At 41.8% G+C, this 12829-nt stretch overlaps 1 protein-coding gene across 2 annotated transcripts; it reads left to right on the top strand.

Annotated features, from left to right (window-relative positions):
- The first annotated feature begins 7942 nt into the window (after positions 1-7942).
- LOC121688319 (regulator of G-protein signaling 20) lies at positions 7943-12265 on the top strand. Of its 2 annotated transcripts, none has more exons than XM_042067814.1 (5): positions 7943-8023; positions 9108-9283; positions 9888-9971; positions 10171-10405; positions 10649-12265. In XM_042067814.1, the coding sequence occupies exons 2-5, from the start codon at positions 9111-9113 to the stop codon at positions 10865-10867; spliced, it is 711 nt and encodes a 236-aa protein (XP_041923748.1). In that variant the 5' UTR covers positions 7943-8023; positions 9108-9110; the 3' UTR covers positions 10868-12265. The 2 variants fall into 2 exon arrangements, with proteins under 2 accessions (XP_041923748.1, XP_041923749.1); XM_042067815.1 differs by lacking the exon at positions 7943-8023 and adding an exon at positions 8829-8961.
- Positions 12266-12829: the final 564 nt, after the last annotated feature.

Here is a 12829-nt window from a genome sequence, read left to right as displayed (position 1 = left end):
CATCAAAAAAGTGAGCAAAAGGCCAGAGTGATGGCAAAGAATCGTTCCTGCCTCAAAACGCGGATTGCTGCTAAAAGGTGGGGTCTAGTGTTACCATTTACTTTGAGAAAGTCACATGGTCCCATTGTCTGAAAAACACCCAAAACAAATCTCTATAGCTATTGTCCACTGTGGGTAGGTGTTTGGGTGGTTGAAATATTCACACTATCCCAAAATGGACCACATCATGGACCACTGTTCTCCAAACATGCACAACTTACTCAGCTTAACTTTTTACAAGGGTACACCTAGACAAAGACTTTGGGCCCTATCATGACATTCTAAAGTGCGTAGTCACTCGTCAAAAGTCTATTCAAATTTAGTAGGATGTCCAGTTCACATTGGGAGGGGTTTCATTATCAAAAGTGGAGCGCATGGCGCAACAAGGTGTTCCTAAGTTTTTAAATCAGTCATATGGGTGTGTTTGGGGCGTAACATCATTTTAAACCAATGAGAATGACATCTGGCATTCCCTTTAACGGTGCAAAGCGCGATATATCAAATAAATGCATCGGTTGGAAAAAAAAAAAAGCTGGAAAAAGCAACACTTACCCTAATATTGCTCAAATGACTGAATAAAACAACATTTATCTTGCAGAGGAGTTGCTTATATCTTGTGACAGTGCGTCTTCAGCTGTGCTCCATACGTGTCTCTCGCCTCTCCCCTAATAAGTAAGTATAAGTATAAGTATATATACTCTTTTGATCCCGTGAGGGAAATTTGGTCTCTGCATTTAACCCAATCCGTGAATTAGTGAAACACACTCAGCACACAGTAAACAGAAGCACACACTAATCCCGGCGCAGTGAGCTGCCTGCTACAACAGCGGCGCTCGGGGAGTCACTTTTAACCGTCATTATCAATTTGCAAATGATGGTAAATAACTACTCATCATGAGATGTACAGTATTTCGTAATATCTTTATTATGACCGTCGCTTGCGAAGCGGTCATATAGGGATTGTCAAAGTTTTTTTTTTCTTCGTCATCTACTTCCTGAATTTTTGGTCAACGATACCCGGGACACCGAACCACCGGGGCACATGAAATTTGGTGGGTATGTAGCCCCACTACACTTTTATGGAAAAATTTTGTTTCGTCCCCGGGGGGTATGCCAAGTTTCGTAGAATTTCATCCATGGGGGGGGGGGGGGTCTAAAAAAAATTACGTTATGTGTACATTTAGTGACTGTACACTCATTGGCCTGTAGATGGCGGTGCACACATATACACATGCACACACACACAGGCACCCACAAACTGTCGGTATTAGAACAGCCGATACATAATTACAAATTCAGTAGGATTAAAAGAAAGCCAAAATAAATATTCATCATCATCATCATGGCTGCATTTCCAGTATTGGCGATAAGTAGTCGTTTGTCCACTAGATGGCGCATCGTTGCAGTGAGACATAATTTTGTTGGAAGTTAAAAGTGGGTTGGAAAAACAATGGACACTTCCTACAAAAACTGTAGTTTACCGCAGAGAATGTCTAATAAGGATAGGACGATGTTCACATGAAATGTAATTCCCATTTCTTCTTGAAGCCGAAATAAATCTGAGGATGTTTATCAGACATGCTTGGTTTTTACTGCAGGTACGTTAATCTTATAATATCAATAAGGAACTAGGTAATGTTACCGTTAGTTGAGTGATGAGGCCAATTTGATTGATTGCATTTGTAGAAAACTATAAAATTGATAGCAGCACTGTAATTGTATCTTTCGACTGTCATTTGCTGCACGTGCTACAAAAATCATTCTGTGTGTAGCAGGTAGACCTTCTCTGCCTGCTATTTTCCCCCCATAGCACCTGGAAGTGCTAATGAAGGGGGCGGGGCATAGGCATTTGATCAATCTGGCACCAGTGGAGTACTACTTAAGAGGGGTAGCAGCCAGTAGCAATGTAGACTCCACTGGTGTAGCCCCTGTCTGTGCGACCGTCAGGTATGCTGTCTCCCCATAGACAGTTGTGGTTTTATGTTATGTATATTGTGGTGTGTTCTTTGTTTAATCTTCTGTGTTCTGTTCTTTTAGGCAGCACAGTCATGCTGATGGGGAACATGGGTCGTGCTGCTGTCTTGTCTTGTCTTGGTTTTGCTTTGGTTATTTTATGTTTGGTTTTTGTGTTGCCTGTCTTGTCCTTCTGTTTGTAACTTTCATCTTTATTTAGTAGGGAGGTGGCTCTGAGGGGGGTCTAGTTTAAGCACATGTGTGATGTTTTTGGTGTATTCCTTGTAGCTTTACTGTGTACCTTTGCTGTGTAACAGGTGAACCTTTCTTTATGCTTGCATGGTATTGGTCTGAATTTCCATAGTTGCCACCCTCAGATCTCCACTTCCCTACCTTTTGTCTTAATAAATATTGTTTTCCTGTAATTCATGTCCACTGTAGTTACGAACCTGAAAGCGGTACAATCTCTTAAAGATTCCCTGATGCACCAGGCCTCAGGGTGGCGTAGTCAGGCTACTGTGATTGGCCCCTTGGCCCTTCCTATGTACCACCCTGTTACATTCGCAATGGAAGATTTACCAACGTTACACCGGTCTGATAGCCTACAGTTTTGCCTATACATGCGTGAGACTGAGACGCCTGTTTATTTGTTTTAAGTGCGTGCAGGGTGTGAGGGGGGAATCAATGTGCTTTGATTCCAGCTTGGTAGTTAGTCTGTGAAATTAAAAAGCACGTGTGTGTGAAGTATCCAAACAATGACGCCTTCATTTAATTATGGCTGCTTTAGCAACACACCTTAAGCTACTGTGTAGTGGGTCCCATTTAGAAGTGGCTACTTCATTCGCGCTTTCCTTGACTCATGGAGCTGCGTGAATTTTATTACAACTTTTCGCCACAATATGGCAGTTTAAGTCCGCTTGATACTGTAAGGCGTAAGCCATTGGTTTCCAAAGGAGATTTTATTTGTGTCGCCAACATAGCCTATTGACAATTTGTAAATAGGCCTACCTTATAAGCCTACCTGTAGCTTAGGGAAGCTAACAGCTTTCTATTAGGATCTAGTTTGTTAGTTACAGTTTTGTCATAACTCCCTGATTCATTTTTGCATTTAGAATAGCCAGAGCGTGGACCTGCCAATATTGACATGTGCTCTTAAAATAGCATATGAACTCGCCATTGACTTCTGACCAGGTTTAGGTGGTGTATGATAGTGATTTTTAGACAACGCTCCAGGCCCCTCCCTAGGTTGTTAATTGCCACACCCCTGGTCGCAATGTTTAAAAAATAAACGTGCAAAATACCAAATTAAGCTTTGCGCGGATGAATAACGAGCTTTACGCCATGCGCTGGAGCCCAAAATACAGCCCTTTAGCTTTTGCTGGATTTTTTTTTTGACCCAGGGACATGGCCTGAGATTGGCATTAAACCCCAATGATGACATGTCCATTTCATGTGTGGAGGTGAGAGAAATTTTCCTTTGGGGTGTTTTTTCAACCAGGGGGACCTGGTGACCTTCTAAAGGCTACATTAAGGCATTCGGGCAGTGTGCCGAGAGACCTGCCCCAATAGACGGCAAAACAAGGCAAGAAATTGTTAACAGAGAACATTATCAACATTTTAGAGTGGCCCAGCCAGAGTCCAGACCTCAATCCATCAAAAAAGTGAGCAAAAGGCCAGAGTGATGGCAAAGAATCGTTCCTGCCTCAAAACGCGGATTGCTGCTAAAAGGTGGGGTCTAGAATCATTGTGGATACATTGAGAGGCTTGGTAGGTATTACAAGAACCATTTTGAAAGCTGTGAATGCAATTAAGGATGTTTCCACTGATTATTTAAAAAGGGTATGAATAATTTTGTGCAAGAGGCATGCACATCCCAAATGTTAAAGTGGGTGCTGGAATCAAAAAAACTAGATGAACACCACTTCTCAAATGTACAGTAAAATGTTGTGCTTTATGACCTTGATGTTTTTATTTGCACTTTTGCACTTTGGCGGAGACACTTTGCACTTTAACTAATCACCTGCATCATGTGACAGGTCAGGTGCTGCCTCTAATGGGTATATGTATGTGCTGTGTGTTAACTGTTTCATGTCTGAGGAAGGGCAATGTGACCCAAAACGTTGCATTACTTGTGGTGATTAAACCATTTCATCTATTGGAGTTTTTTTTATGAATATTTTTTTTTTATAATTTTGGACATGCAGTTTTTCACAAAATGTTTTAAAAAGATGAAGCTTCTTTTTTTGATGTCATGTTTCTACCACATTGTTTTACAACCTTTAGCCATGTGGCAGAGTCATTTTCAGTCAGAACAAACATATTGGACAAGAGAAAATCAACATTAAATCAATATTGCCAGGGGTATGAATAATTTTGTTCTTAACTGTATGCACACACATACAAAAATGATGTTTCCTGTTGGGTAACATTTAAAAGACAGGCATGCTTCAGTTAATTCATTTGGATAAAGTGTGGATGGGAACAGCCGGTAGTGACTCTAGGGACTCTTTATAACTAACTCTCTCTCACACACACTCACACACACACACTCCCTTTCACGCTCTCTCTTTCTCTCTCTCTCTCTCAAACACAAACACCACAGTATTCTCCACTGAAGAGCACACACACCTCGTATTCCACTCAGCAAAAGAGGACCATAAATCTTTAATTCATCCCCAGTATGAAGATGAAAGTTTAATTTGGCTGTAAATCCTGGAAATGTAATTTTAAGCGGCGTGGTTTGTCTTTTCTCCTGTGAATCCCGTGACAGAGAGAGACACCAGGCGTGCTGATTCATAATTCAAGAATGAATGCACAATATTTAGGACAAATCTCTCCCTCTCTCTCTCTCTCTCACACACACACACACACACACACACACACACATACAGAAACATACACTATGCGAAAGGTTGCACCCCGACACTTGCAGAGGAAATTTCGATTCCATTCGAACATAAAACATATTTGACTGCAGCCATAAACTTGCACTCTCTGCCTTTCTCCCACTAGAAATTGATCGTATGGACCGGTTTAACAGTGTGGTTGACTGGCCGTGTCTCCCTGCCCTGTAATATGAATATAATTTATTTGTTGCCTTTGAAGCTTAGTGCGACTGGGAACACAAAATCATGGGGGTCACTCACAAGATCTGATGGAAATGAGAGGAGGATAAAAGGGGAAAAAAAGAAAACAAAGCTTGATCAAATCATGGGTGCGTGGCTTGGCAGCAATGATGAGTATATATGGGATGGCATCACTACATACAGGAATTGTACAGTTGATTCCATGGGGAGCCAACACACATGTGCGTGCATGCACACACACACAAATACACACACACACACGCACACACACACACACACACACACACACACTCTGCTCAGCCTCAAAGGATTAACATTGAGACACCTTAATGGGATATTCAACCAGTGGGCTCAATTAATCTGACCTTGACAAAGTGTTTAGCCGTGGGAGTTAATTAACCAACACAGACTTTTAATGAACAAAATCAGCCATTTGTGAGGATGTTTTAAAATGCTGTATGATAACTAATTATTTCAACTTGTCAAGAATCTTTGTGTGTGTGTGTGTGTGTGTTAGTGTATGAGAGAGAGAGAGAGAGAGAGAGAGAGAGAGAGAGAGAGAGAGAGAGAGAGAGAGAGAGAGAGTGAACAGTACAGTGAGTGACCACCAATTAGCCATCAGAAAAATAAGATACAAAAATAATTCATGGCAACTAAAAGAACACAGACTAGTTACTGTTCGACAAGAAAGGTTGAGATGGAAATGTACCTTCTCCTACGATATAAACCGTGGCCTACTAAACAAACACACAAGCACACACACGCGCACACACACACACACACACACAAATAACTGCACAAGCATGTTTTGATTCTGTTTCTGGTTCTGTTTTCTAAATATTCGTGTGAATGTTTAGTATATGTTCAGATTTATGCTTTGCCAATACAAGTGTATATTGCCATGTCAATAAAACCCTTTGGATTGCAATTTTCAGATTCAAACCTCAAGACTTATCTCATTTTTATGCAATTTCTCTCTTCGAGAGACTCTTAGGCTTGGGCTGTGTGTGTGTGTGTGTGTGTGTGTGTGTGTGACTGCAATGGCTATCGGCGAGTGAGTTATCAGCGAGTGTGGTCTGTGTGATGGGTCATTAGCTCTGTGAGCATGTTTCTGTCCATGGAACATGCCTCCTCAACCCTCCCTGTCTCTCTCTCTCTCTCTGTCTGTGTCTCCACTTTCAGACAGAGCTGCTGACTCTTACAAACCACTGATGGGCCTCTAATGAGTCTCTAATGAGCCTTCATAGGGCTTTGACAAAAGAAGCCTCGTGAATCAATCCATCACACATAGCAGATGCATTCAGATATGAGCATGTTGTGGTAGGCAATATTATTTTTGAGACAAGGTCTCTAGAGTGTTTTTGCTTAGCCTACACACCTCCCTTTCCCTACTTGCTTCCTCATTTCAGGACCTTATGAAATGATAAGAGAAACGTGCAGCATCGCTGTTTCATCTAAATGCTAATGACTCTGAGAGTTTGTGTACATTTGATTACTTACCCACATATGCCATACATGTGTGTGTGTGTGTGTGTGTGTGTGTGAAATTGCAATATGAAATTGCAATATGTCCTCTTTTTAGTCATCTAAAGTTGACTAAAAAGAGGAATAAAAAAAATCATCTTTTGGAAACCTATTAGCTGGTTTGATTGCAATTGGTCCAATGCAATTCACACACAGGTCTGTACACACACAGAGTGCAGAGTGCAGACAGCGCACAAACACTGGCCTATGCTGATTACATCAAGGTGCTTTGGCAAGTTTTCAAAACCCATCAGCTTGGTTTCTAACAAAATAAAAGTCAGTCATACCATTACTCCAGTATCCCTACCCTGAGTAAGGGATAATGTATTGTCCGCCGGTAATTATCAGAAATAAGTCCCGACAGGGAGAACCCCCGACGCGCAGCGGAAGGGTTTTGCTTCGACCTGAAGGGTTATTTTCTGATGATTAGGCCTACCGGCAGACAATACATTATCCCGCTTATTAATGCACTGTATTCGGGATTAGGCCTATGTAGCTTACTGTATAATTGTAGCCTACTAAAGAAAAAAATACTGTATTTATTTTTCTGATTATGATTTTTTTATCCTCAAAATTAGAAATATTTACACACATGCAGACAATTTGAGAATTTGTTAGGTCAACAAGGATGTGGTCTTTTTATATATATTGTAATCTATAACGTGTAGGCTATATGTTTTATGTGGTTTATAAACGTCTAGCCTACATCCTTAGCAACAGATGAGACTACGTGCAGTGTTTTTTCATTTCACGAATCACGAATTATTGAGAAGAGAAATGCCGCCCTCTTGCGCTAATCAACACAACATGCACAATTACCACAATGTTGATGTTGCATTTGGTCTCAGACCATTCTCTTTGTAAATAGCCTACAGAAAAAACCTAACACAATAATATCTGAATAAAATTGATAAGCTTTCTTGTATGTTAGCTTAGGCTACTAAAGATCCGAAATACACATCCAAAATACAGTAGGCCTATGCCTAAATTAATCAAAAATAATTCAAATAAGCTCTTTCTATGAATTAATAATTTGTTGTGGACAACTCTTTAAACATTCATTTTGATTGTTTTTATACATAGGTTCATCTAATCCATTTGTAGGCTATAGCTTACAAGCCGTATTGTCATATTTTAGAGACATGTTCTTCTTTGGAGAAATTGTGAGTCGTCTGTCCAACAGCCAACATTATCGTTAGGACTGGATGCCAGACCGCTACTCTTAAACTCTTGTTTTAACAACAACCAACAATATAATCTTATAACCTAACCAGTGTGCAGTTTATTATTATTGTGGAGGAAAGACGTTCATACGCATGCGCTCAGCAATTCAGCTGCTGCCCGGTGCAAATAACCTCCTCGTGCATACATGGATGTGAGCAAGAGCTAGACCAACTGCTTTGGGCTTCCATGGTGATACGGTGGGTATAAAAAATAATGGATTTATAAGAAATGTTACATTGCCTGTTTTTTTTTTTAACGAAAGAGTAAGTCGAGTGGGAATCCTAATTGGCGAGGGGTGCGTAAAACCATAGCGTGCAACAGAATGTTTGAGATTCCAGTGGTTACAGGCGTTGATGCGCTAGCCAGCTGTTCTTCCATTCGGTTCAGTGATCGCCTGTGGTAACGTATGTAATTGCTGGCTTTTGTTGTGATTGTTTACGCAGCGATTGTGGAGATACCTGATTTAACCCAGAAACTGATTGTACAGATCATATTATTATTGATATTATTATTGTTGTTGTTGTTATTATTATTACTATTATTATTATTACTACTAGGCTACTATTATTAGGCCTGTTACTATTATTGCGTGCTAAAACTGATTTGGAAGATAGGCTGTGACGCCGTTCATGACGGCGCTCAGTATAGGCAGGGTGAATAATTTTGATGCTGTAGCTGGATATGTAACCCACTGTCGATACGAGAGGAGCGGCATGTAGTACAGCATGATGTCGTGCGGGGGATTCTTACAAGATGATGAGGGCCTTTTGCTATCTGAATGCCATGCCTTCCCTTTTTCATTAATTAATACAATATCGTTTGTTTTAAATAGATTGGAAATGTGCCTGGCTATTTACAGGGATGTCAATTTTACATAGCCTTATTCTGAAACTTTCAATAACAAAAAGGAATGTTTATGTAATATGCACACAACCAATGGAGGATAGAGGAATGAAAATATGTGGTATAATGGATAATGGTGTGTGTGTGTGTGTGTGGTAGAAGTGGAGGGGTGCTGGTGCTCAGAATATGAGGACTGATATCAGGTGTTACTCTAATTTAATTAGACCCAAAGGACCAAAAATGATTTCCTCTCCCTGGATCAAGACATACCTCGAGAAACTACTGCTGAGCTGTTAGTGTTGAACAGTTGTTGATCAGTGCTGGTGGCATAGGCCTTCATACATATTCCAAGCCACATGCTGTTAATGTTGTTAACTGGTACCACTATGTTAATTAAGGAATGTGTCCCCCCTCTGTCTCTCTCTCCTTTCTCTTTAGCCCATGGGTTCAGAGCGGGAGGAGATGGGCAAACGGCAGATGCAGGAGGCACCGAGTACTGTGCAGACGCACAACACACACACTCACAGCGCCATAAACACTCACACACACAGCTGGCTGAATGCGCCTCCCAACGCCTGCTGCTTCTGCTGGTGCTGCTGCTGTAGCTGCTCCTGGTACAGTCCAACCACACAAATTCACACACACACACACACACACACACACACACACACACACACACACACTCTGCTCTTGGTACAGTCCAACCACACAAACAGAGATGCACTGCCATACAGCATTCACAATCGTGTTGCAACAGCAGCAAAAAGGCACAAGTAGCCTGAGAAAGCCACACCACAGTGATACTGCTCTTGACACTATAGTGTGTTTGTACTCTGTAAGTAATTAAGCACTCGCGAGGCCTAGGATGCAGGTGTTCGGTTTGCATCATTAGAGAAAGGGGACTGAAAAATTACAGTGTTTACGACAGGTTTCCCGAGGGAGCTTAAGTACACATGCACACATATTGTACACACACACAGAGAGACACATTAACACACATTCTCTCTCTCTCTCTCTCACACACACACACACACAAACAAAACCTGAAAGCAAGTTTTTTTTTCTTTTTAAGAGCTGCTTTAGATTTACAGAGAGAAAAAAGATACAGAGAGAAAAAAAAGATTACTTTGCCAGTCACTAGACACAGACCCAAAGCTTGTTCACTCTATCACTTCCTGTTTCTATTTTCATCACTCTTTTTTCTCTCAATTGTTTCAGCTTGACTGTGCGCTCTGCTCAGGATGAGCGAATCCAAAGGCTTGTCTGTGAGCAAACTGAAGTGACCAGCAACTGTGAGGAGAGGTGATTAATACACTGTCACAGAATTAACACAGGCGTAATCCTTGCCCATGACATTCATAGAATAGATTTATAGCTATGAATGGACTTAGTAGAGTCAGTATGGAAAACTGCCAGTTTGCGACAGCTTCATCCAAAAGAACTTTGCGGTGGTGTAATTGTGGATCACTCCATTGACTACTTCCTCCCTCTCTGCCTGTAGCCCCAAGCCAACGCTGGAGGATGCCAGCTCGTGGGGGCAGTCGTTTGAGCGCCTGATGAAGAGTCCGGCCGGCCGTGGCTGCTTTAGGCAGTTCCTGCGGACGGAGTTCAGCGAGGAGAACCTCCTCTTCTGGCTGGCCTGCGAGGAGCTGAAGAAGGAGACCAACCGCGGTGTGGTGGAAGAGAAGGTGCGCCAGATCTATGAGGACTTTGTCTCCATCCTGTCCCCGCGAGAGGTACGGCGGCTCCCATGCATGCACACACTCGAATATGCACTCACAAGCTCAGAGCAAGAGGATTCTGTGTGCAGATGTCTCAGTGTCCAGATTCAGTTGACTTGCATGCACTTGTGCACACAAAAAAAAGGGGTTTTGTGCACATAAGAGTTTCTGAGACAGTTAGCCACTCTCACTTGAGAGCATGCGGGTTTGGCGTATACAGGTGTTTACAACCCTGGCGATATGTTTGTGTGTCCACAGGTGAGTCTGGACTCCCGCGTGCGCGACGTGATCAACCGGAACATGACGGAGCCCACGTCCCACACGTTTGATGACGCCCAGCAGCAGATTTACACGCTGATGCAGCGAGACTCCTACCCACGTTACATGAACTCCAGCATCTACTCAGACCTGCTGCTGAGCCTGGAGCAGCAGCAGCAACAACTGCAGCAGCCAGAGAAGCCTCCTGAGACCTCCTAAATAACACAGGCACGCACACGCATGCACCTGCGCTTTAGTGACCACGTAACCACATGTAAGCCACACATGCATACGGTCAGGAGACAAACACACACAGAAGTCCACTGTAAACAGATACACACCAATCGCACAGCCTGGCACTAGTTGCACTGAGATACACGTTACACACTTTGAGCTGCTTCAGCTGGCTTACACCACCTTGAGTCCATCACACAAGTGAGGGCAATCAAAATCACTCACCAATGCACAGCCTCAAGAAACCCTCACAACACACACACACACACACCTATTTTCCTTCTCCCCTCCCAATTTCTCAGGCGCCATCCCTGGATGCTCAGAGCACCAACTGTTATCAGAGGCATCCGGAGGAAGCCACAACAAGCAACATTTTTATTTTGGACGTGACTGTATATAGAACTTCAGGTACATACTAAATGACAAATATTGTGGTGTTTCAGTCAGATTGTCTTAAGAAATGAGTACCAACAAATTTACCAATATGTTTTTTGTCTGGTAGAGCATGTTGACAGTAGGCACATATCTAGGTCATCAGAGTAATTAATCAGAGATAATGACAATGACAAAATGAAGTAGAAACAGCTGAATAACTACATTGTAAAGTAATGAACAACTTGAATCTGATCATTTTTAGCTTGACATTATCAATCCTAATGACATATTATCATATTATTAAGTGCAATCCTAAGGAAGGGATGTGATGACAGAACAGCCAGAGGTGTTCTAGCTGTTGCTTCGTGGAGTGATGCCACCTGGAGTACATCAAGTGAAACTGGTGTTCTGAATGTTTGTTTACACTGGCTGTGTCACTGCCCTCCCTTACCCGGTGCCACTAAAGCTGCTTTCAGACATAGGTGGAAGTCTGCATGTTCTGCGAAGTGGTTGGGCCGTATATCTGAACAACATAACCGGACATTTGGAACTCAACTTTGCCAGCTGTTACACTACTCCCTCCTAGTATTTCCGACGGACATTATGTAAATGAGCTCATGTCTGAACGAAGCCAAGAACATGCGGAGATTCTGTTCATGCGTGTGTTCAACCACGCAGAGATCCTGTTCATGTGCGTCAGTGTCGTTCACACATGACAGCATAATGTCCGCATGTAAGCATCATATTTGAATCACCTGAAGGGTCGGACATCCGTTTGACAAAGATCCACATATAATGCGGAGGACATGTCTGAAAGCAGCTTAAGAGAAAAGTCCCACACCTGTGCCTTGAACTGTGGTGCGTTTGGAACTCCCAATGAAGAAATTACTTACTCGACAACATTAAAATATCAAACCTATACATTTCTTTATGTACTAACACTGAGATTATTTTTTCCCTGTTTCAGTCCTTCATTGCAATACTGTACAAATCAATGACTTTTGTCTATTTATGGATTCTTTTTTTTTTTTTTTTTTTTTTAAATATATCAATATTTATGTTGTGTTTTTATCTGTTAGGCAACTAAAGGATGGGAGTTAAATAAAAGCACAAATGCTTCTATCACACACTGACTGTGAATGTGCACACTGTGTATGGGGTGAATATTATAAATCTTGGTTTGGTAAGTTGGTAAGATTTTACAGCTGATTTCTTACATGTATCCTTTGTCTTTGTTGCTTTCACACTCATAGCAAAGATCCTTAATTACTAACTGCTCTGCGTCAGCCCTCTCTGCTCACAGCCTTAGAGCTAACACTTAAAACCTTTACCATTTTGTCACAGCAATTCTGAGTACTGTTATTAACCTATAGTGTAGAGTGTAAGGAATAGAAGCAAATATACTGCTTTTTCTCCATTCTCAAACTACATTCACAGAATGTCTGACAGTTCTTGCAAAATAAAACACTCGCCTCAAAAGTTTTACTTGTGCTCAGAGCCAAACAGTGTCAGAGTACCGATCCAGTGTATGATTGAAGTGTTCCCTTAATTTTTTTGAGCAGTATAGTATGC

Source organism: Alosa sapidissima, chromosome 17 (assembly GCF_018492685.1).
Source record: "Alosa sapidissima isolate fAloSap1 chromosome 17, fAloSap1.pri, whole genome shotgun sequence".
Classification (NCBI taxonomy): domain Eukaryota; kingdom Metazoa; phylum Chordata; class Actinopteri; order Clupeiformes; family Clupeidae; genus Alosa; species Alosa sapidissima.
Note: the sequence above shows the minus strand (reverse complement) of the source record. Positions and strands in the feature narration are given on the sequence as shown.

Coding starts and splice junctions, on each gene's coding strand:
- LOC121688319 (XM_042067814.1), top strand. CDS start 9,111: ATGGGTTCAGAGCGGGAGGAGATGGGCAAACGGCAGATGCAGGAGGCA. Junction 9,972..10,170: donor ACCAGCAACTGTGAGGAGAG/GTGATTAATACA, acceptor CTCTGCCTGTAG/CCCCAAGCCAACGCTGGAGG. Junction 10,406..10,648: donor CCATCCTGTCCCCGCGAGAG/GTACGGCGGCTC, acceptor GTGTGTCCACAG/GTGAGTCTGGACTCCCGCGT.